At 32.3% G+C, this 24,011-nt stretch overlaps 1 protein-coding gene across 1 annotated transcript in view; it reads right to left on the bottom strand.

The window, feature by feature from the left end:
• Positions 1-24,011, bottom strand: part of LOC143229053 (uncharacterized protein ZK1073.1-like) — a 91,331-nt gene that overhangs the window by 17,086 nt on the left and 50,234 nt on the right. Inside the window, exons 4-8 of the mRNA XM_076460764.1 lie at positions 17,966-18,083; positions 15,170-15,232; positions 13,641-13,701; positions 6,635-6,721; positions 3,137-3,214 (exon numbers count right to left, since the gene is read on the bottom strand). Coding sequence (XP_076316879.1) covers positions 3,137-3,214; positions 6,635-6,721; positions 13,641-13,701; positions 15,170-15,232; positions 17,966-18,083 — 407 coding nt within the window. The remainder of the gene's footprint in view (positions 1-3,136; positions 3,215-6,634; positions 6,722-13,640; positions 13,702-15,169; positions 15,233-17,965; positions 18,084-24,011) is intronic.

The raw sequence follows: 24,011 nt of genomic DNA, 5'->3' as shown, positions 1-24,011 counted from the left end.
TAACGAGTTTCATTCATATTAATACTTGTAATAGATAACATTTTAAATACAAATAACATATGTGACAATGTCTTGCGTGAGACAAAAGAATATTTGTGACGGAGAAGTGCCAAACCCTTAGTGACCACTTCTTGATTTTATCGAGAAAACTCGCTCCATAAACGTGAATTTATTCTTTTAATTCAACTAGATTATCTTAAAATTATTTTAAAAAATTATTGCAAGACATTAAAATGTAAGGCTTAAGTCAAAAATACGTTTGGTGGGAATTGAGATAATTTTGTTTCAAACAACTGTTTTGTTTTATTTACAGAGGTGAAAACCATACTTCGAATGTCGTGTGCGTGTGAATTTTGTAGGAGCTTGGTTTTGCTATACCTCAGATAATATCATTTTTCATAAATTGTTAATTTGTTAATGATCTTTATCTCAGGAATATAACATACTGCTTATCTCAAGGAGTGTGTGTGTGATTTCTTACAACAAAGCCACATAGGGCTGTCTTCTGAGCCCACCGAGGTGAATCGAACCCCTGATCTTAGCATTGTAAATCCATAGACATATCGTTATACTAGCGGAGAACTTGTCTCAAGTAAACAACTTTTTGATTTTAGTTTACTCGATGTCTCGATGTGTCGTTTATTGTCAGGAAAGAACGTTTGTTTTACAGTAGTACTGATATAATAACTTCAGAATAATAAAGACACTTAATTTATGGAGGAAGTCTAAAGGATCATTCTCATCAGATTTACCATTCAATGTGTGTTACTTTCACAAATGGTACTACTGTTGTCTAAGTTAACTACAAAAAACAACCAACAACAACCGTTTCCAAGTTTTAATCTTCAGCGTTACTAAAAGGCAGTAGCAGAATATATACCAAATATATAAAAAAGAATCATTGTTTGTTCTATTCATTGAAATAATTTACGAATTATATCACAACTTGAGCAAGAATTACTGGTAAAGGACATCATAATATCCTTGGGAATGACTAACCAATAAACTCGTACCTCTTTGAATACTAACCACTCACATTAGACATTGTTAAGGGTACTTGAACATTCTCAACATATATAATGGATAGTTAGTACTTCCTGTTAAATGTAATATTTTGCTGTAGTTGTAAACATGCGTTATATTGATTTTTTGTCTCGTACAGATAAAATAATTGGACTTTGACCCAAAATAGTTTTAGGATATATACTGCTGGCCAAAATTTTAAGGTCAATGAACATAAAGAAAAAATATGCTTTTTATTTCAGTAGAGCTTCGAAAGATGAAAATAAGAAAAAGGGAAATAAAAATTAAAACCTTTTTTAGCATTTAATAGGGAAAATGTGAGCACTATGAAATTAGCCTAAATACTAGCTGGTCAAAAGTTTAAGACCATACTGAAACGAAGCATTAATCGGTAAACACGTAACGAAATTTAGTCATATGTGTTCAAGCATTAGCGTTGTCAGCATCTCCATTGATATCTCCTGTGTTACATTTGGTAAAAACATGGCAAAGGCTAAAAGGTTGACAGAGTTTGAACGTGGCAGAATTGTCGAGCTGCAAAAGCAAGGTCTTTCTCAACGTGATTGGGCGTAGTAAAACTGCTGTTGCAAATTTCTTAAAAGACCCTGAGGAATACGGAACGAGAATTTCAAGTGGTCAGCCCATGGAAATTTCGCTGGCGTTTAGCAGGAGGATTCGACGGGTTGTTCGGCAAGACACCAGCCGATCGTCGAACCAGATTAAAACCCTTACGGATGCAGAATGCAGCTCAAGAACAATAAGGCGGCATCTACGTGTGAATGGCTTCAAATACCGTAAACGTCTTCAAAGTTCACGCCTCCTTCCACACCAGGAAACAGCTCGGTTAAACTTTGCTGAGAAGCACCAAACATGGGACGTAAAAAATTGGAAGAAGATTTTGTTGTCTGATGAGAAAATATTTAACCTTGATGATCCAGATGGTTTCCAACATTACTGGCACGATAAGGAAATTCCACCGGAGACAATTTTTACACGACACAGTGGAGGAAGTTCCATCATGATCAGGGGTGTTTTCTCCTTCCATGGAACAATGGAGCTTCAGGTTATACAGGGGCGTCGAATAGCAGCTGGCTACATTGGCATGTTGGAGAGACCATCCTTATTAACTGAAGGCCCTCGCTTGTGTGAAAATGACTGGATCTTTCAGCAGGACAACGCTGCAATCCACAATCCCCGCAGGACAAGGACTTTTTTATAGCGGATAACGTGATTCTTTTGGACCATCCAGCGTGTTCGCCCGAACTGAACCCCATTGAACATGTCTGGGGGTGGATAGTAAGGGAAATCTATAGAAATGGACATCAATTCCAAACAGTACGTGATCTTAATGAAACCATCTTCACCACTTGGAATAACATTCCAGCCAGCCTTTTGCAAACGCTTTTTTGACCACGCCAAAACGAATGTTTGCAGTTCTTTGCAATGACGGGCGTGCAACTCACTACTGAGACCTCTTGTTGGGCATTTTCTACCATGTTTAGGAGTTCTCTTTGGCATGGTCTTAAACTTTTAACCAGCTAGTATTTAGGCTAATTTCATAGTGTTCACATTTTCCCTATTAAATGCTAAAGAAGTGTTTTTATTTTTATTTTCCCTTTTCTTATTTTCATCTTTCGAAGCTCTACTCAAATACGTTGTTGAGTCTAACAACGCAAATTGCATATTTTTTCTTTATGTTCATTGGCCTGAAGATTTTGGCAAGCAGTGTATGTTACTCCCTTAATAAGAACTAATTAAGTCATGATTGTTGTTACAATTCGGAAGCACATTAAATTATAAAAAAAACACCTTATATCAAATTATTTTTACGACCACTCATATATATTCATATATATACATATACATTGATAACTCAACATGCTTCTTATTTTAGTGCTGTTTAAATGATAAACATGTAACAACAGTATATTTTTCAAAGAGTGACTTTACTAACGACAATGCATCAACATAAATATTTAATGTTTTATCAGAGATTATGTATTTTTATTCGATCACTATATGAAAAAAAAGATCACACTTTAACATGATACTGACAACGATAAGAAACAAACATGCAGGCAGTGCCAAATCTTTATATATTTGTCAAACTTACCGGTCCAAATTTGTGAAGAACAAGAAACTGCTCTGCTGAAGGATTCATGCCAATCGTTTGAAGTTGCCAATTCAGAATCTGTAAGAGCAAGACTATGAGAACGACATGAAAGTTTTGTGCGATCTTAATGTTCTAGTCAAGAGATGACGTGACTCTTGAAAATGCCAGAAGCTTAAAGAGCTTTGAGAGCTAAGATGGCTGTTTCTCATACTTTTTATAATTTTAGATAAATTCTAAATAATTAAGTCACATTTAGATCCTTTTAAACGCTTAGTTTAGAAAAATTTTCGTAATAATAATGTTTCATAAAGCTGTTTACTTTTGCTGAGGACAGACTTTACTGAAACGAACGAAAGTATGTTTGTATTTATGAGAGTACATTTGAGCTAGTTTCAAGACAGATCCATCCATCCATCATTCATCTAATTATTTGTGAACAGAACATACAAGTAAATCAATGTATTTATTTCAGAACGTAATAATGTATTTACATATATAAAGAGTTATTAATTTCATCAAAGGGACAGAAAATCTATTTTAATACTTAATAATTATGAAAGTGTTTTGTTGATACAAATTTCGTAACTTAAAGGCCATTATGGTATCTCATAATACAAAAATAACTTCTAAATAGATTTGACGTATTAAAACGGTTAATGTGTTGGTCTGAATATAGTTTCAGATTCGACAGTTAATCCTACTATTTATTCAAGAGTAGCCAACTAGGTTGCGGGTGCCTGTCTGGTTGCTCTTCCTCTGGTTTATTGTTCTACGTTAGAGACAGATACGTATGTCTAAACCTTGGGACCTGTGAACAGTATTTTGGTCATGTTTCATTAGTTAATATTCAGGTTGAAAATAAAAAAATACGGCTTTTAAATTTTCTTCTGTAGTTTTTAAGACACGAAAAAGTTTTAAGATTTATGTTAATATTCAATTAAAATAAATAATAATTTATATAAATCATATCTTGGTTGACTGGTTCTTATTAAGTACAAAGCTACCCAATGGGCTATCTGTGATTTACCTACCACGAGTATCGAAAACCGGTTTTTAGCGTCGTAAGCGTGAAATTTACTGCTAAGGCACTAGCGGTAACAAATATCTAAGATTCCATGACGTTACTTCCTAAAATAAAAATAAGCAATTCCATTTTAACCATTACTCTGCTTGAAAATAAGTAATAAACAAAGATTCATATACAGTAATATTGGTTGTTTATTTTTATTGTTAATATTCCTAAACAAAAAAGAGAAAGAAACCACGTTCAGGAATTCTTTTTGAGCTGTTTTTATTTTTCTAAACTGATTTTAAATCGTTGGCTCGCAGACTAAAGCCTTATCTGCAGTCTGGCTTCTTACAAGTAGTTTTATCGTTCTAAATATATCACCCATCACCACTTCACTTTTGTGATGGGATACTTTCGTCACCTGTGAACAAGGCGCATTAAGTAGTTCATGCATGAAACACAAAATGCTAAAACTATTTGCTAATGTATGAATGAGGTAATAATTTTTTTATATGATCATGCTAATAATTTGGATAATATTGACTCAACTTTGGAGCATCTTATGCGCAAGTTGGTAAAATGGCCAGGTCAGAGACAGCTATGATTTTTACAGTTCTAGCCGTTTAAAGTTTTATATCATTAATCACAGAGAAGTCACTGGTCAGTCATATCCTGCGCTTTGTCTAACTCTTTGACTCGAATAATGGTAATGACTGTTACTTTTATAATGCGCTCACAGCTGATATAAAAATAATATAAAATGACTGAGATAACTGAATAACAGATTTGGAAAATATGTTATGGTTCAACTGTAACTTATGTACAGTTACTCTTATATATATTTATTTTAATATCAATGTATATTTAGAAATATAAATAACTTATACTGTTAAATGTGTAATGCAAAATTCCCGCCTATTCACTAAAGATCCAGTAGCAGTTTCTCAAGTGTAAGAATCAACAATATACCATGTGTGTATGTAAATACTAGTAACTGCCAGTACTATTGTTACAGCTGAATATCGCCTAATAATTAGAATCGTGAAAACACAGATTTTTTACCAGGAATGTTTATAGGTTTAATTTCAACGGATTAACATCGTTAATATTTTTACTCAGACATTATATAACTCCAGGGTGAAAACTCACGAGTGATAAATGAAGAGCTACCGTTAAGTGAATTGTACTAATATCAACTCAGAATTAATTCTCTCATCGTGAACCGTAAATAAAATATTCAGTTCCAGACCAGACAGAAGACTCAACATTGTTTGTAAATCATTATTTGTAATAATCGCCATCATAAACTGTATTGTTTTTTATACATTAAAATATATTTATGCTAAGAAGAACTGTGTATATCAATGTTATTGGAAAACATACATTTGATGGCCAGGCATGGTTAGATTTAGGTGGTTGGAGGCTCGACTCATAACCTGAGAGCCGCGGATTCGAATCCTCATCACACCAAAGATGCTCGCTCTCTTAACCGTGGGGAGTTATAATGTTACTTCCAATATCACTGTTCGTTGGTAAAAGACTAGCCCAAAAACCAAACAAACATAAATTTGATACATCTCTACATTTAATTAACTTCTAAATCCAAATTTCAATTTCATTTAGTTTCAGGCTAATTAAAATCGCAATACGTAATAGTTACAAGTCTTTCAGCGGGATAGCTGTAAGTCTACGGACTTACAATGTTAAAATTCATAGAAGTGGAGAAAAAGAAATTTCATTTTATGTTTCGGCTTTATTTTTCTTTCTAGCTATACTTTAACAATCATAGGAGCCAGAACAAAACAATAAAACAAACTGTCATAAACTTTATTATGTTGAACAGTTATGTTTTATGTTAATGTACTCGTGAATCGATTTTATCTTTCAAATGGTAAAATATATCGCACATGCATCGGATTTTCCCCTTGAATATGCTAATTAAAAAGAGCCATAAAATAAACTTTTTATTTGAAAATTCAGTTTCTTCAATCAATTTTTGATAAGCAAACTAGAATCCTAAGGTGATACAGACAGTTTTTTTGTTTATCTGAAGATATATTTTTTCGTCTTCAGATCAATTTTAAAGATATACGGTTTAATCATTTCTGGATTCTGTCGACCTGCAGCTAAAAAGTAATACAATGTTGAGGCAAACACATAAACACTTAAGATATGTTCATGAATACGTGTACTAATATCGATTTTTGCCTCATTTCGCACACAGTAAGATTCGTCTGTTAAATAATTTGAATACAATTATATTTTTTCCCGAGTTAATTTATTTAACACTAGGTGACACATCATACGTTGCGATGAATGTCAAAATGGGAACAATACAAGTTTAATTTACACAGATAGTAAAGTAGAATTATGTTTAGCGCCAGCAATAGGAGAGAAGAATCATGTACAATGATATGAATACTGTGTAATAATACTGAAAATAAAAGTGATGTATCTTGAGAGTAATAGTTTTTATAAACCTGTCTTACCTTATCTTTGAAATATTCCATCATTCCAACTCCTGTAGAAACACAGTGGATCAGTATCAGTCCAAGAACACGAGTGGGGTTGGCAATCTAAAATTGAAGTAAAAGAAAATATGATAACTGGAATTATTTGTTAATTTAAAGTTTATAAAGACATGGAAAACACAATCACTATAAAGAAAACTCTTTTCTAAAACATGCATGAGTGATATTTCAATTGGATATTAAACATAAGTACTAATGATAAGAAGCAAGGAATGGTTCTACATTGGACCGGCATGGCCAAGCGCGTAAGGCGTGCGACTCGTAAACCGAGGGTCGCGGGTTCGCGCCCGCGTCGCGCTAAACATGCTCGCCCTCCCAGCCGTGGGGGCGTATAATGTGACGGTCAATCCCACTTTTCGTTGGTAAAAGAGTAGCCCAAAAGTTGGCGGTGGGTGGTGATGACTAGCTGCCTTCTCTCTAGTCTTACACTGCTAAATTAGGGACGGCTAGCACAGATAGCCCTCGAGTATCTTTATGCGAAATTCCAAAAAAACAAAAGGTTCCACGTATCTTCGCATATGTGTCAATTCAGAAGATAAATAACTGAACTAAAAATCGTTTGAAGTCTACATATGACAAAACATATAATTTTTAGGCGTTTAATGTTTCACTTGAAGAGAATAAAACTTATTTTATATGTAAACACACACACACCCATGTTCATAAATGTATGTTTGTAACTTCACTCATTTTCTTTAATTACAATAAACGTTTTGTTTGTTTCTTTATGGCAAAAAACTAAGGCTATCTGCTGCTGTCTCAAACTTTGAACTGCCGAATAAAGATAAAGCATATGGTCGATATCATCCATTGCCAACTCCTAGATTAATCTCTACTAACGAACGAATGATAGATTTTACTATTATGTTATAAGGCCGCTACGGCTGAAAGGCCAAAAATGTTCAGCGATAGGTTTCGATCCTGCGACCCCTCAATTGCGCGTTAAGTGCCCTAACTAGCAGGTTTTGTTAACCACCCGAAATGATTAATTTTAGTCGTTTAAACATATACTAAAGATGTACCGATTTTATGACCTAGATGTTATTCTTTGGCAATTCACAAACTTAAAAATAGGGTTCACTGGTGGGTCAGCGCTATGTTTAAGGTTTTAAACAATAAAATCTGGGATTCAATTCCCCGAAGTGGACAAAGTGAAGATAGCCAAGTGTGAAACTTTATACCAAGAAACCAACCAACTAACCAATTTAAAAATAGAGACAAAAACTATTAAAAATAAAAATAAATTAAATAATAACATTTAGAGCTTAAATATCATAAAATACAAAGTACGGAAAGAGAAAAACAGAACTAAGAACATCTAAGTATCTTTTTAATTATGAAAAACTTTTAATATTCCACAACACGATCAAATTTTTTACATTTGTTATTTATAGAATTTTAAAGTTCAAAACTGAAAACGCATGTCCTGATTGAGAAGTTAGAGAGGTAAAAGTGAACTAGATTGAAAACATAAGAAATACAAATAAAATTAAAGAGTTCTCGCTTTTTTTTCAATCCTGTTCCATTGAATATGGTTTTACGTATCAGTGTTCAGAAGAGAGTTTCTGAAGGACTCTATAAGGAGTTTCAACAAGGTATAATAATGAATGTTTCCGTGGGTAGAATAACTAGAATACCCAAGAAAATAAATATCCAAGATTGTTATTGAGTCTTTGCCTCACCCTTTGGGGAAAGGGTAACATTTAACATCAAGTACTAAGACGAATTCGTGACTTATATAAGTATCAATCAGACTTTTATTAGGTAAATAAAAGTCTTTGTGAAGAAATAAAAAGGAATGACATTATACACATAATATCTTCTCTGTGTAGAAGCCCATTGTTGATTCCAAAAGCAGTGTATTTGAGGTAGAGCAAAGTTTTGAGTATCTACAAGGCATATGTGAGATGAAATGTCAATAACTGCATTTTATTATATTTTCTGAGATGTTCCATGTAGTAATAGCAAGTCATTTCTATATGCCTAAGAACCTAGTCGTGTTCTTCTCTACAGAAGAGGTTTTCGAAGAAGTGCAACGTGGAGAGAGGAATATACCAGTTGATTGAACGATAAAGGTTGCAGAGTTAGTAGAAAAATAATAGACTTTGGACGTATTGAGATGACAAGTGTAAAATGCAGAAGTTGTCCTTGCAGATTTCATGTCAAAAGAGTCATTCGTATGTATACATGTAATTATTCCACGATGGTGGACAACAAATAAAAACGCTTAGAGGAAGATCAAAACATCTGTGTAAATTTAATTAGAGACAAACTTGTGTTTCATTAGGCATCAAAACATGTGAATAAATTTTAATAATAACTATTAACTTCTTCAGTTTGAATCAATGAAATTTTCTCGAGTAGGCAAACTAACAAACAAACAAAAACACTCCCAACGTATAGAAATACTGAAATAGCAACACCAGTGCTAGCCAGAATGTTACTGGGTGATGTGTGGAGACTAGTCAAACAATCCGTAGTGCAAAAACTATTGATTCAGTTATTACTGCTTAAAGACAGGAGAAGTTTCAACAATGAATTACAGAATTTGTCATGGCTTCGTGCTTCAAAGCTAATTCACACTGATAAATAATAACTGTTAATTTAGTTGAAATTAACTAATCATTTATGCGGTCTATGGAGCCTTTTAGCAATTCAACTGGAATAAACATAATCTGGTCTAATTTTTTTTTATATAGAGAATTTGTTTTTGTTTTGAATTTTCCTGCCAAACTACACGAGAGCTATCTGCGTTAGTCGTCACTAATTTAGCAGTATAAGACTAGAGGAAAGACAGCTTGTCATCACCACTCATTGCTAATTCTTGGGCTACTATTTTACCAACGAATAGTATGATTAATTGTCACATTATAACGCCCCCACAGCTGAAATGGTGAGCACGTTTGGTGTGACGGAGATTCGAATCAGCGACCATCATATTACAAGTCGAGCACCTTAACTACCTGGCCATGCCGAACCTACAGAATTTGAGTTTCAGAAATGTGAATACAAGTCTGCATCATAAGTTACAGCTTTCAAAAAACGTTCACAATAAAACTGTTCTCAAAAAACAAATTTCATTATCCGAAGATCTTCTGAAATGTTGCAAGATTCAGAGATATTAAAAAGCTTAAAGAGTAATTTTTTCCTAACGAAAAAGAAAAAACTTGCGTTTGGTTCGTTTAATTGCTTTAAATATCGCTTATCTTTAGCACTGATGAGATGATGTTCAGTTTCTTCTTGTTGAAGTTTCTAAACAAACATAAAAGTATCCAATGAGATATGTTTATCAGTTTGTTATATTCAGTATTCAGTCACAGAACTTTTAACGATGAATATGCAGGTGAGCAAGTTTGTCATATTCAATAATTCGGTTTTACTTGTTAATTTTTGCATTCCATAATAGAAAAATTAGGAACAAAAGGTCTTAATACCTTAATTAGGTTCACATGATTACACATAGATGGCTGTATGTTTTGAGCGTTGTGAAAAATTATCTTTATTAGTCAATGTTAAAGACACAATACTTGAAATACATAGATGTGAAAGGTAGTACACTTCATCTTGCAGAAAATCAATAGGGAATGGTTGGATTTGTGTTTTCTGAAATACTAAGATATCCTAATCAGTATATCCAAGAGAGTTATGAAAACGTAAAATTGAAGACCTAAGTTTTCTAGTAGCTAAGATGGAGAAAAAAACAGAAGTAGATTCTATTTAGGTTTCACCACAAAGAATAAGAAAGAAACCTGGTCGAAAAAAACTATTCCTTGATATGTATCAAAGATGTAAATATATTTATTCACAGTAAGAAAGGATAAGGCCCAGCATGGCCAGGTGGTTAAGACACTTAACTCGTAATCCAAGGGTCGTGGGTTCGAATCCCCATCACACCAAACATGCTCGTCCTTTCAGTCGTGGGGGCGTTATAATGTGATGGTCAATCCAATTAATCATTGGTAAAAGAGTAACCCAAGTGTTAGCAGTGGGTGGTGATGACTAGCTGCCTTCCCTCTAGCTCACTCTAAATTAAGGACGACTAGCGCAGATAGCCCTCGTGTATCTTTGCACGAAATTTAAAACAAACAAGAAAGGGTAAACGAGCACAAGAAAAGAGAAACGGATTTTAGAGTTACTAAAGATAAGAAAAGTTCCTATTAAGGCCCTTTTAATAACCTAAAATTGGTGAAAAATAATCCTAACAAAACAAGGAGGTGAAATATATGTATTCTAAGAACAACAAAAGAAAACAGGTAAACAAACAAGGAAACTCATTGTAACTTTAGAAGTCTCTTAAAAATGCTGAGTCATCCAAACTTTATTCAATATCATAATTATTTATGAATCTAACGAAATGTAGGAGGAAAAAATCGAGGTTACAAAGAACCTTACACATATATTGAAAAAATCATAGTCTTAAAATACCAAAAAGTACATTTTTAAATGTAGTTATTTTAAAGATCCTAAAGAATCATTTAAAGAACCATGAAAACGATAATGCATGGAAATTGGATTTAGAATGGGATATCTGACTTCATATTTAGGCAAGTTATCCTTTAACAATAATTTGTCTCATTAATATAAAGTTTATTACATTCAGCATATGATAAACAATACACTACATTTCTTACATTAAAGCAAATTTAGAATTTACATAAAAAATATTATTTGTCACAGGCACTAGAAACCATTTGCCTAACTGAATGTAATCGATTTGAAAAAGTAAGTATTCTAAGATACGGAAGGACGTTTTATTTTGATTTCTCAGCTTTGTATTGGCAACTGGAGAGTGATCTAAATATGTCCTTGACTTGTCTTATTGAAAAGCATGTTCGACAATATTTATTTTTTTGTTTTTTAAATAAATTTTGTGTAAAGCAACAGAATGGACAATCTGCGTATAGCTCTTCCTGATTTCAAACTTTAGACAAGAGGGAAGGCTCAAGTCAACATCACCTAATATAACACTTGAACTGTTGATTGAATAATGAATTTAGTTGTAAATCTTATAGCGCACTCACGGAGTGGAGCATTTCCGCGACGAGACACTTTAGTTTAGTATTAATGTCCTGGTAGAATAGATGTTATATGTAACTAACAACAAAATTAATTCCTTAGCATTAAGTAAAAATAAAGAAATAAATTAACAAAAACATGAAAAACTTACAGGATTCAGAAAGCTACAAAACAAGATTTGACTATATATATCTCTCCAGTGATTCAGCTGCAGGTCTGAGGGTTTGTAAAACTCTGTATCGGGCTTCAGTATCGGGGGTGGGCAGAGCACAGATAGGCCATTATGTAGCTTTGTGTTCAACATCAAACAAACTAAAATCTAACAATATTACAATTTATTTTCATCTCTTAATCGAATAATGATAATAAAAATATTATGAGTCTAATATAATGTCTCCTTTCAATATATATGACTAGAATACGATTTCGAGCAAAGTAATTGAATTAGTTAACTTCATGTGGAGTAACCTCAAGAAAACAAAGATAACGATGGGAAATAATGGGTTTGTAAGATAGATCAATTTTATTTAATCCAAACTAAAAGTCCTCCAGTGGGATAGCATTAAAGATACAAATTTTTAATGATAAAATCCAGGATTGAATTCACCGCGTTGAACACATCAGATAGCCAAATATAGCTTTACTCTGAAACAAGCAAACGAAACTCAAAATTTAAAAAAAAATTACATATTATAGATTCGTATTAATAGATATAGACTGCTGTTACAAAAACAAAACAAACAACAACAACACTTAGTGAGAGTATTTTGACAGCAAAGGAATGCTTGTTAGAAGAACAGCTTGTATATGTAAACATTAAACGTGAACGACACATATTTTCAGAAGAGTTCTGCACTTAAAGAAGAGACATTAGATCTTCAGGATGAATATAATAAAAACAGGTTTATCTAGCAGGCTATATCGTGTAACCGTAGAAGATATTTTTTTTAATAAAAATCGAGAGCTTAGGATGATTTGATAGTTTAAATCTTATTAATGAATAAGTTTGTTTCTTGTAATAAAGTGGGTTAAAAAAATCTTAGATTAAAACAATTTTTCCATGGGGATTTGTCTCCATCATATTTTTATTAATGTTTTTATTGTTGAAGTTCCGTAAGGTAGATATTTTGAGCCTGACATTTCATGGAAGAAATAAAGGAACGGGTTTTCTTATTAAACTGATTATGAATATGACCTTTCTTTTAAAAACGCAGAAAGTTATTTGAAAGAAATTCAAACAATGCTTTCGTATAATGGAAGAATTAAAGCTACCACGTATATTTCTACAGATCAACTCTTTTACCCTTTTATGTTTCTTAACGTTTAAGAAATAAAAAAGTTTTAGATGTTTCCAATAAGCTACTATGGTTTAAAATGTTAAGAAGTCCTTGAATAAGAAAATATAAAACATATTTCTTTAAAAATCTCAATATTTAATGTTTAATGATGAAAAGCGGTGAGTATAAGGGCTTGTAATTTTATTACATGTATTTACAGAAATTATCAATTACTGCGTGTTTATTTATAACTACATAGGTATTGTTTGATAAAACAAGAAATAATGCTCAAGATCCTGATGTTCTCATGATATTAAATGATTCTATCTTTGGTAAATAGTGTCATTGCACACCAAACAATAATAACAGCCATAATGTTTCAAGCATATGTGTATATTTGTATATCGCTCATTATATTTATCTTGTTTTACTTTCTTAAATACGCATTTCAATTCTGCTATTGTATAAGTAAGGTTGAAAAACGTAAAAGATATTCAAAGAAAGAAAGTGATATATGAAACAGATATTTCATCAAAATAAAGTAAAATTTCAAAACCTATTAACTGCTACTTAAGTGTTATATTTCGAATATATATATATATATATAATTCATATGAAAAGAATTAAAAAATGTTGTGTTTCAAGAAAGCATCAATTTATGTTTCACTTACAGCAAATCTAACAAGAATATTGGCTCCGGCCCCTTCTCCGAACCCTACGATTAACTTGATCCTATATTGCAGGAAGAGAGAAAACGTAATCAATCAACACATTTCACTTTACCTCAGCTACGATCTGTTTTTCTGTTTTGTCTAAATAGTATTTAAACAAGTTAGATTTGAGCCACGTTTCGATCCGTTTCCTCTTTCATTTTAGTGGTAGGAATTAAACATGGTGTTGCGTACGTGTTATGAGCTTATAAGCACATCTCTCGCTTGCTGGTATTGGAGTGCACTACTGTTTTGGTGCATCTTGCTCGTGTTATTGCCCAAGAGACCTTACACGCCCATCTCGCCTTTATAATTGTTTATTTATTGTTTTGTTTATCTCTTCAATGTTGGTTATTATTTCCACCTCAGTATGTGAGTACAGTACACATGCATACAAACATATGAATTTTGAAAACCATGTAAACATTATAGAAGTCGAAACTTGTAAACTAGACATTCTGACCAAAAGTAAATTATTCCATCTAATGACCACTACCTACAGAGCATTACTCATTTATCAATATTATTTTCACAAAAGCAGCATAGGCGACCTATTGACGAATAATAAAAAAAAAAAAAATCACCAGTCTGGTTTGAGGTAGAGAAGGCTTGCTTCAGTCTCACAGTTGCACATATCCACCGAGGGGAACACATTCTGAAACACTACTACATGAATTTCGCGGTTGCAAAACGAAACCTCTATCTTTCATAACAGGAATAACAATCATGTCGTAAATCTTGTTTATAAAGCAAGGTAAAATTTATTATATTTCGCATTCCAAAAATTGAGATCTTCATCCTGAACGACATCTTACTTTGGTCATGGGTTAATCGACCAGCCAAGAGATCTCTACAGAGTTCATGTATAGTCTTTTCTAATTTTCAACTACTAACCAAGGGTATGCTAGCCAGTCAGTACTACTTGCCGTCACAACGGTTTCATCAGACTTTAAACCAAATACTGGGACTAATTGTACTTCTGATCACGCTCCCATAGCTGATAGTGCGGAATGTGTTAAATGGTTCAAATCCTGGAACATTCGATTCGCAGCCTAGCTCATTACCACTAGGACATGGTCGAGCCTTCTTTTTTTCAATTTATTTAAAAATTAGCACTGCAATCGATCTTGTTAGGGTAATGAAATTTGTCAAACTTAAATGTTTACTAACGTTAGTTTTTTAAAACATTAATGCACTCATTTCGTCATTTCACCAGTAACCTGGTGTGTTAATGACAAACAAAATTAAAAGCATACACTCAGTCTGCATACATTTTAATATTAAGTTCCGTTTTATAATTTTTATACTTTGTGTAAGAAAACAACAATAACATGGTATATGGAAGCCCTTGGTTTCGTAAACTATCATTTATTCTGAAATGTGAGCCATGAAATAATCTGAATTTTAAAAAATGAAAGATGACTAATATGGATCTTGTATATTGCAAGCAGAGCTCCCATAAGAAATAAGAAATAAAAGACGTTACTTACTTTAGATAATCTAAAACCTTAACCAAGTCTTCTCCCATCATCTGGATTGTAGGATAGGGCACGCTGGTGGAGAAAATATAGGAACAAGACTAGTCAAAGTATTCACCACATTACATGTTTATTACTAGCCCATCCTATGTAAAGCGTTTCGGAAAACTTCTGGGAATGGTTGCAGAAGAGTATTTTTTTTTAATAATCGTATAAAAGCAACATGACTCAAAAGTTTACACAAATAACTTCTAGATAATTCGGAAAAAATACCGATACAGTAATGAAAATTTACTCTCAGTTCTTGAGTTAATGTAATTTGGCATGTGCCTCTTTATTATTATTTAACTACTCTAGAGTTAGGAGTTTCTAATTATTGTGGATTAATGTTTAACTTTAAGTGGTGATTAAGCTCAGGCCATTAATTAAACCAATTTAGCTTAGATTTTGTTCATAAATGTTCAACGTTCAGCGGTTGATTAAATACAGATTAAATTCAGAGTTTGATGAAATTCAGGCCACTAACTTGACTGACCCTATTGAAAAGTAGATTTGTTTATGGTTACTACAAAGTAATTTTAGAGATTCGTTTTTAATTGCTTCTCGGAAAATCTTTAAAAATGGCGGAAGCATTGTAATCATATGGAAACAAGCAAAGACATTTCAAAAAAGTGTAAAAAGACAAATGTCGTTTTTAAATAAAGTTAAAACGACTCTTGGGTAAATTTTAAATGACAAACGTTAAATGATACACAATAGATGCCTGAAAATGAGATTGTCCGTACACTTAAAATACTATTAAACATTCACTCAACAATGTACAATATAAAGATAACACAAGAGACTGGATATAGTGTCATGCACTCTACATGTTTTAACGTCTTTCTTCGACATTCCTAAGGGACAATCGATGTTATAACTTCTTTATATAAAGAGTAGAAGTTGATTATGATAAACAATGCATGTTTTCAAACTACCCTGTACCAGGACAATATCCCCCCTCTCCCCCGTGGACAGAATTACCAACATGATATTATCTCCCCACGAACAATATCCTCATTTCTATATAGAAGAAATCCAAATGTTGAGAAATGCTGCCTTACAAATGGCGCTGAAATAAGTAAATGTTTAAATAAAGGTTAGTTGTATCACATCCTCATGCACTTGCGCGAGTACTCTAGTTCTAAGGTAATCATAAGCAGCAAGTCGTATCATTTGGTCTTTTTCAGGCGGCTGGTTTTGCATTTGGCTTGTTTTGAATACTTCATTCTATAGTTTGATAACGGAAAAAAAAACTTCTTCTTGAAGGGCTTGTACTGTACTGTGCAAAAGTGTTAGAACGAAGTCAATAATTACATTTTAGAACAACGGAAGGTAAATTACAGGTTTATTACTCTTCATATTTAGTACAACAGAAACTCAGTGGAAGTGCTTGGGATTACACTCAAAATGTCTCTAATATATTTCCATAAAGTGTTTTTAGAAGTAACTTTTTTATTTGTCATGTTTGTGATCTATCAAATCCCAGATCTGCTCATCTGGGTTGAGTTCCGGGCACTAGGACTCTTGTATCACTTGAATGACTCCAACAGCTTCTTTCTTAGTTAAGTAATTTCTGCATAGGTTGAATGAGTGTTTGAAGACGTTAACTTCTTAGCAGTAGAATCCTGCTAAGATTTTAAAAAAAAAAATTTAAACTACTACACCACCAAATTTTCTTTTTCATTGAGTCTTTTTGATATCGTAGATCTGGACACTCTTTTGTCATTTGGTATATGGTTATTTATTTCATGCTTGAGATCAGTGACAGTTTACTTCTGTCTCGAAGGCTGAATGAGCAAAGATACTTAACCTCAGTATCATTGATATTAGGTGAGCTGGATTCTTCTTTCCTATTTTCAAATTTACCTGACTCGGTCTCGCGATCGAGGTTGTACTTGACAGTGTTTAAGAAACATTTAATCTGCAGTAATTTGTCGGAGAGTCCAACCAGCATCACGCAAACTTTTATGCAACTCTCTACTGCACTGATAATTCTCTAGGTTTTGTGGGCTGTGACATGACAATAAAACTTAATATATAATGTTAAACATTGTATTTATCAAGTGCTGTTAAATTAGTTTATGCCAGCTTCTTGGTGGTTTCTTTTTGTATAGTTAAGTCACTACATGAGATATCATAACGATTATTTCAGACCCTAAATTTGGTCAGTATGTTCATTCAAGCAGAACCCTTGTGACATGCTCTTGTCATATGGGAATGATAATTCTAAAAAGTGATAAGTATTCTCACCCTAGCTCATTCAGTTGTCAACAGGGATCAGTCAAGTATTACCATAGTGTTGAAATCTACATTCTGTAAAGGCATGGAAGAATCAGTCCCATAAAATGGAAAGAATAACAAGATCTTCTTTTATCCTAATACTTTTGCACAGTGATGTATGTGTTAGGCAAAAAATCTAGAATCCGCAACATTTTGGACTATTTGCGCGGAATTTCCCAAAAGGTAGGTATTAGTATGTTGTAACTTTAACTGTGGTTGAAAGCTGAATTAGCATCTTATTTTTACTTTTTACATATAATTAGTGTCTTTTTTAGATTTAGTAAAGTTATTTTTAAATTCAACCTCAATTGCCCTTCTTCGTGTCAGAGATTTTATCAGAGATAAAACACGTTAAAATTTTATTATTTTTATACAACATGGTATTCACTACACATATGATAAACATATAATTTTTTTTCCTGATGCTATTGAAGAGGATCGAGTAATAGTACTGCCCCTGTAATTTTAAGTAATAATAACACCTACTCAGTTGGCCAGTTGGGAGCTTTTTCTTCTTGTCCAGGAACATCGACATGAATGAACACCGATCGCTGTTTGATTTCAGCCATTCGTTCATGATCCACAAAATTCTTAAAGGAATTATCTGCAAAAGAAATTAGATAGAGTTATAAGAATTATTACAGAATTATAATCTATAATAATTGAAAAATTATATTTTGTACTAAGGTATTTTTTAAATAATGGAAACAACTGACTTCTATATAACGAGGAAACATTTGTTTTTTGAATTTGAATGGCATTTTATGTGTAGACTAGTAATCTCTGCGAAGTCAGAGAATGAAAGAGTCATGTATAGCTTTACCTAATGATAAAAACAAAACGCAATCAGTCAACAGCATCCACCACAAGGGTTCTGTTCTGCTTTGAATCAAATAACGGCATTCACTGTTAATCTCATAATGTACTTACAGCTGAAAGTGCACAACATACTCAGCAGCACCTTGGCGGAGACGTTACACTCATCTTGGCACACTAATCATTAGGTTACATTAGTTTCCCATAACAGGAATAACATACTTGTACGAAATGACAAAGTTGAATGGCATAAATGAAATGTTAAAAAAATAATTTTGTTAGTTATCAAAAATGCTAAACTTAACTAAAATACTTCAGGTATATGAATTAAAACAAAATAAAAAATGAAAACTTCAGGATAAATTGAAAGAAAGAAAAATAGAAAGGTCTTTGTTGAGTACAACATATCATAGCACGTAGTGAGGCAAGCTTTTTGGAAACATGCTATACAGGAGCTCATATTATTTATTTTGAATTTTATACATTATTTCTTGTGCAGACCAACCCTTTTTCTTCTCTCTCCTTTTTAACTACTCCGACTTTTTTAACTTATCGACCTTTTCAGTTAATTGTGTAATATGTGCACACTGCAGCTGTTATTGTTTGTTTAACAAGCCTTTAATATGTAATATTATACACAGAATTACATAATGGACTGCTATAAGCTTTAAAACTTACCGCTCAGCAACAGTAGAGCGGGAAACAAAAGTGCAAAACACAAATGAAAGCTACTTATATACAATGTTGAATCTAGATGTTATTCGAAACTCGTGCAAATGAAACGTTACTAATATAACGCAATTTTGGAAATATCTTGCGATATCTGAAAGGCATGACTGTATTGAACTTAATAACATAATTAACCCTACATTAGACATCCTTTCTAGAGAAACCTACGTGACTAAATACACAGAGAAAAGTAGATCGATAATTGAGTAGGTTAATTTAGAAAAGAAAAATTATAAAAAAAAATATTTATAGCCTTTATGAAATACCACTTTTAATTTTTCGTCGCAACGCATTATATACTTGAAAAGATATACACAACAAAGAAGGGATTTTTACTTGTATAAAAGCCTTAGATTTTACATATAAAATGTTTCAAATATAAATTTATAAGTGATAAAGAAGCAAAACTAGCTCTTATACCAAACCAAAGTTAGGCCTGAAAATATTTTGTTTGTTTTTTCGAATTTATAGAGCATACAAGAGGGTTTAATGTTTTTTTTCTCGCTTTATTGCCAGAATTATGCTAACAATTATAAATAATCAGAGAAATGTGTCATTTCGTTCATATGCTGTTTAAATAGTAGAGTTTTCTATGATCAGTATAACGGTAATTATTTCGGATATACTTTTCACCTTTAAGTCAAATGAGAAAAAATGTGCTACACAAAGTAACAATCAACATATTTCAAAAATATATAAAATTCCACAGCTAAAGAATGTATTTTGTGTTTCATTGAAAAATGAAAATGAAACCTATAAGTATTTTAGGATTATTCGATATTTTTATACAAAATTATTTTTGATATTGCTACGAAATATTTACGATAGTCATTTACACTTTTGACACAGAATATTAAAAATCTGTAACGTATGTAATATGAATTAAAACTTTACTGCAAAATGTATATTACATCAAAATTAGAAAGACTTCTATAAACTCAAAACAACACATTAAAAATACAAATAAGGCGTAAGTGGAGTTAAAATCTATTTTGTTTGTTAGCATGTTGTACAGTGATTTTTTGTTTTACCTTCCAAACCTTCCTCAGCACTTCTTTGCAAATAAATGTGTTATTTTTTAATTTTTAGAAATAAGTTCCCTGCCGGAGCTATCCAATATAAATAGTATACATTCTCATTATAAATTGAATAAAAAATGAAGTGTCAAACGTTGAATATTTAAACTTATAACAATTTTTTATTACATTAAAATAACATTTCAAATCATTAAGAAGACAAATTTTTAATGTGAAGATAAGTTTCAAATAACGTCAGTTATGCTCCTCGGTTATATATGTCATAAAATACCCTGCATGATGAGATTCGCCCCGGCACCGTTAAACACTTATTAATATTAATAGTATTTACCAACCGTAAAAATGCTATTAAAACTATCAGAAACAGGGAAAATGTTCTCGTTAATCATTTACTTTCTCAGTTTCGAACATCTATTACGTTGTTTAGGTTAGTGACTTAAATTTTAATGAAAATAAGGAAATGAACTTTGTGCACTACTTTCGTCAGCTTTATTTTACTCTCATCTGTTTTCTTTTCTTTAAGATTCCTATGGATAAAACATTGTGTAAGATGCATATATTTCAGTTTTTTCACCTTCTTTGTTTAGTGGCTCAGCAATAAATCTGATGATGAATGCTAAAAATCGGACTTCTACAGAGATCACTGATTCTGTACTTAACAATAAACAAATAAACAAGTTTTTCTAGAAAAAAAACCTTACGTGTACTTAACTCTATCCGTCACATTTCAGTGTTCTTTTCAAGAAATATTAAAAAGTAGCGCATGTTTTGCTTGTGAGGTACAATAAAAAATTTCATAACATCAAGGTGAAAAGAAACGATAGATTGTTTTAAATAAAAATAAACGATAAGTTACTTTGAAAAACGTGCCACACATGTAGACTATTATGTTATGTATTACAATTTTAAATAGTCTTAAACTGGGTTAAATAATAATTTAAATTTAGAACTTAAATGTCAAGTCATCCCTTAAGTAATGTTCGATTTTAGGTTCAGAGAAAGAGAAAGGATTTCAAACGCTTTTACAATTATTTAATCAATAATGTATGTTCCACTATTATTAATTACTTCCTGCCAACGATTCACAAGCTTCTAAATGCCACTTTTATAACATTTGTGGGGTTTGGAAGAAAAGAACGTAGAGAGGGTAGTTTTGACATCTTCATGTGTTCCAAGCTTTTTTACATCAAGATAGTTCTGCAAACTTTAGAATAGATGATAATCAGATGGGGCAAGGTCTGGAGAATAAGGAGGATGGTGAAGTTTTTCCCAGTCTAGCTCTTCAATCTCTGCAGATTGTCCATGCTGTACGGGGCCATGCATTATTCTTCACGATTGATCAAAGTAGGCCTCTTTTCTTTCAGTGCAACATTCAAACGCTCTAACTGTTTACAATAGAAGTCTAATGTAATTGTTGAGTGGCAGCAACTCAAAGTGAATCACACTAACAATATTCCACCAAACGCTTAACAAGACTTTCCTAGGGTCGAGGTCCATTTTGGGCTGTGCTTTAGCCAGTTTACCTGCACTGAGCCGTTGTCTGTGGCGCTTAACATTTTTATAATATGTCCATTTTTTTTCATCTCCAGTCACTAACCTGTCTAAAAAATGTAAGTTACGTTAATAACAGTGCAGAGAAGTGCAAATGTCCACTCTTGCTCTAAGGTTGGCTTCTGTCAAACCATGAAGGACCTATTTTCCAAGTTTTGACACCCTTCCAAGCTGTTGCAGATGACGGTGAACTGTTGAATAGAATGAAATAAGCTTTGTACTAGCTCTTCAACTGTTACAGCACAAAGTTCATCAAGTGCAGCCAGCAGCAAGTCATCACTAATCACAACATGACGACTTGAACGTGGCACATCACTTACGCTGTAGTCACCTGATCTGAACTTCTGAAACCACTTTCGACATTTTCTTTCATAGAAAGACAACGCACCAGAAATACCTTGAATGTTTCGTGTAGTTTCTGCTGCACTATTGTCTGTTTTAAACTCATAAAGTATTATATGTCTAATGTGCTCCTCAGACACATCCATCTTCATAAGGATTTATTTGATTAATGATCTGAAAAAGTGGAGTTGGATTAGTTTCTTCTATTTGTCTGAACATTTTTATACGCGCTCTACTACATATTTTAGTCATTAAGGCCTTCTACAAAGACGAAAATGATGATGCACTTTCTGTATTAAATTTTCAGACATTACTTATGGGTATGACCTGTCTATATGTATCTAATGTATGATATTTACCAACAAGATTGATAAACACAGTTTTCATTTTTAATACAATACATATTTCAATATACAAAAAATAACACAATTTAAAATATCGGTTATTACAAATAAGAATCTATATACAAAAGGTTTACAAACTTACAAACAATATTGAATCTTCTTTCTGGTCTGGAACTTCCTTGATGTTTTATCAAGGGACCATGATGAACGAGTAAGTTTCAAATTGATATAAGTACAAGTCATTTATCAAGAAGCTAGCTAGCTGAAATTATATAATGTTTTCTTTAAAATACTAATATCCAGTCTAAATCCGCTGATTTAAAGAGGTTCGTAATTTTCGAAATTTATAAACGTTCCTTGTCAAATATTTGAAGTTACCCATTTATAAGCGTTAATCACAGTTATAGTATTCAAGGTTTATAGTATTTCAACTGTAGCAAACCAACACTATATAATGTCTTTGGGAGTGGCGCGTTATTTATATTTATGGGCGTGAGAAGAATTTCTAGAATTTTCAGCTTGCACAATAATATAGACGATATAACAATGTTTACGTATACACACATGTTGTTGGTTCTTGTACTCGAAAATTTTCTACAAGTTTAGTTAGTAAATAGGCAGGAATCTTACAATGCAGATTTAACAGTTCAAGTTATGTACATTTCTAAACATACATTTAATTTAAACAAACATCGATATTAAAGCAGATACGTGACAGTAAATCCATCATATCTCTCTCCTCAGAGAATTAAGAATTGACATTAGACAATTTTTAACTAAGATATAAATTATATATATACTGATAGCAATACAGTAAATATAACACATTATCAAAGAATAATACAACTTCAATAATCATGATAATATATGATATAACACAATCAATATAAATAACTTTATAACAATAAAATCACATAGCACATGAAAGTGCATCAGCACTGATGTTATCAATCCCTTTGACATATCTTATCTTCAAATCATACTTTTGTAATCATAAACATGAATTTAATAGTGTCCTGTTTTTTTCCTTAATTTGATTCAAAAACGTAAGTGGATTATGATCAGTGTAAATGGCAATAGGTTGTTAGGATTCTGATACATATACATTGAAATGTTCTAAAACTAACGCTTAAGCCAATGTTTCTTTTTCCACAGTTGAATAGTTCTTTTGATGACAGTTAAAATATTTAAAAAAATGATAAACAGGGTGTTCAATATCTTTGTCGTCTGATTGTATTAAAATAGCACCAGAACCACAATCACTGGCAACAACAGCTAATGTGAAAAGCTTATCAAAGTCAGGCTCCATCAATACAAGGTAAGTGCACACTAAAGATATGACCTTTTCAAAAGCAGATTGACATATTTCAAATCACTCGAACTTTTGATTTTTTTCAGTAGCTTTGTTAATGGTACAGTGATGTCATGAAAAAGTTTATAAAACTTTCTTTAATAACCAGAAATTTTCAAAAATATCATCTAACTTTTCTTGTTGGTAGGATTTGGATAATTCACAATACAATCAACTTTGATTTGAATGTCAGAATTATCCAGTTTGACGTTGCATTCATCTGTGACATGTTGAAGCTTACAGGTGTCTGAATCAAAGTGACTGTCATCAGTGTCAGGGGAACATTCAACAGTAATATTTTCGGATGAATCTCCAATCTGATAGGGTTTCAACATATTGACACGGCACAGCTGAGTACCCTT

Source organism: Tachypleus tridentatus, chromosome 10 (assembly GCF_004210375.1).
Source record: "Tachypleus tridentatus isolate NWPU-2018 chromosome 10, ASM421037v1, whole genome shotgun sequence".
Lineage (NCBI taxonomy): Eukaryota > Metazoa > Arthropoda > Merostomata > Xiphosura > Limulidae > Tachypleus > Tachypleus tridentatus.
The sequence above is the reverse complement of the archived record's forward strand: the minus strand, read 5'-3'. Positions and strand labels throughout refer to the sequence as shown.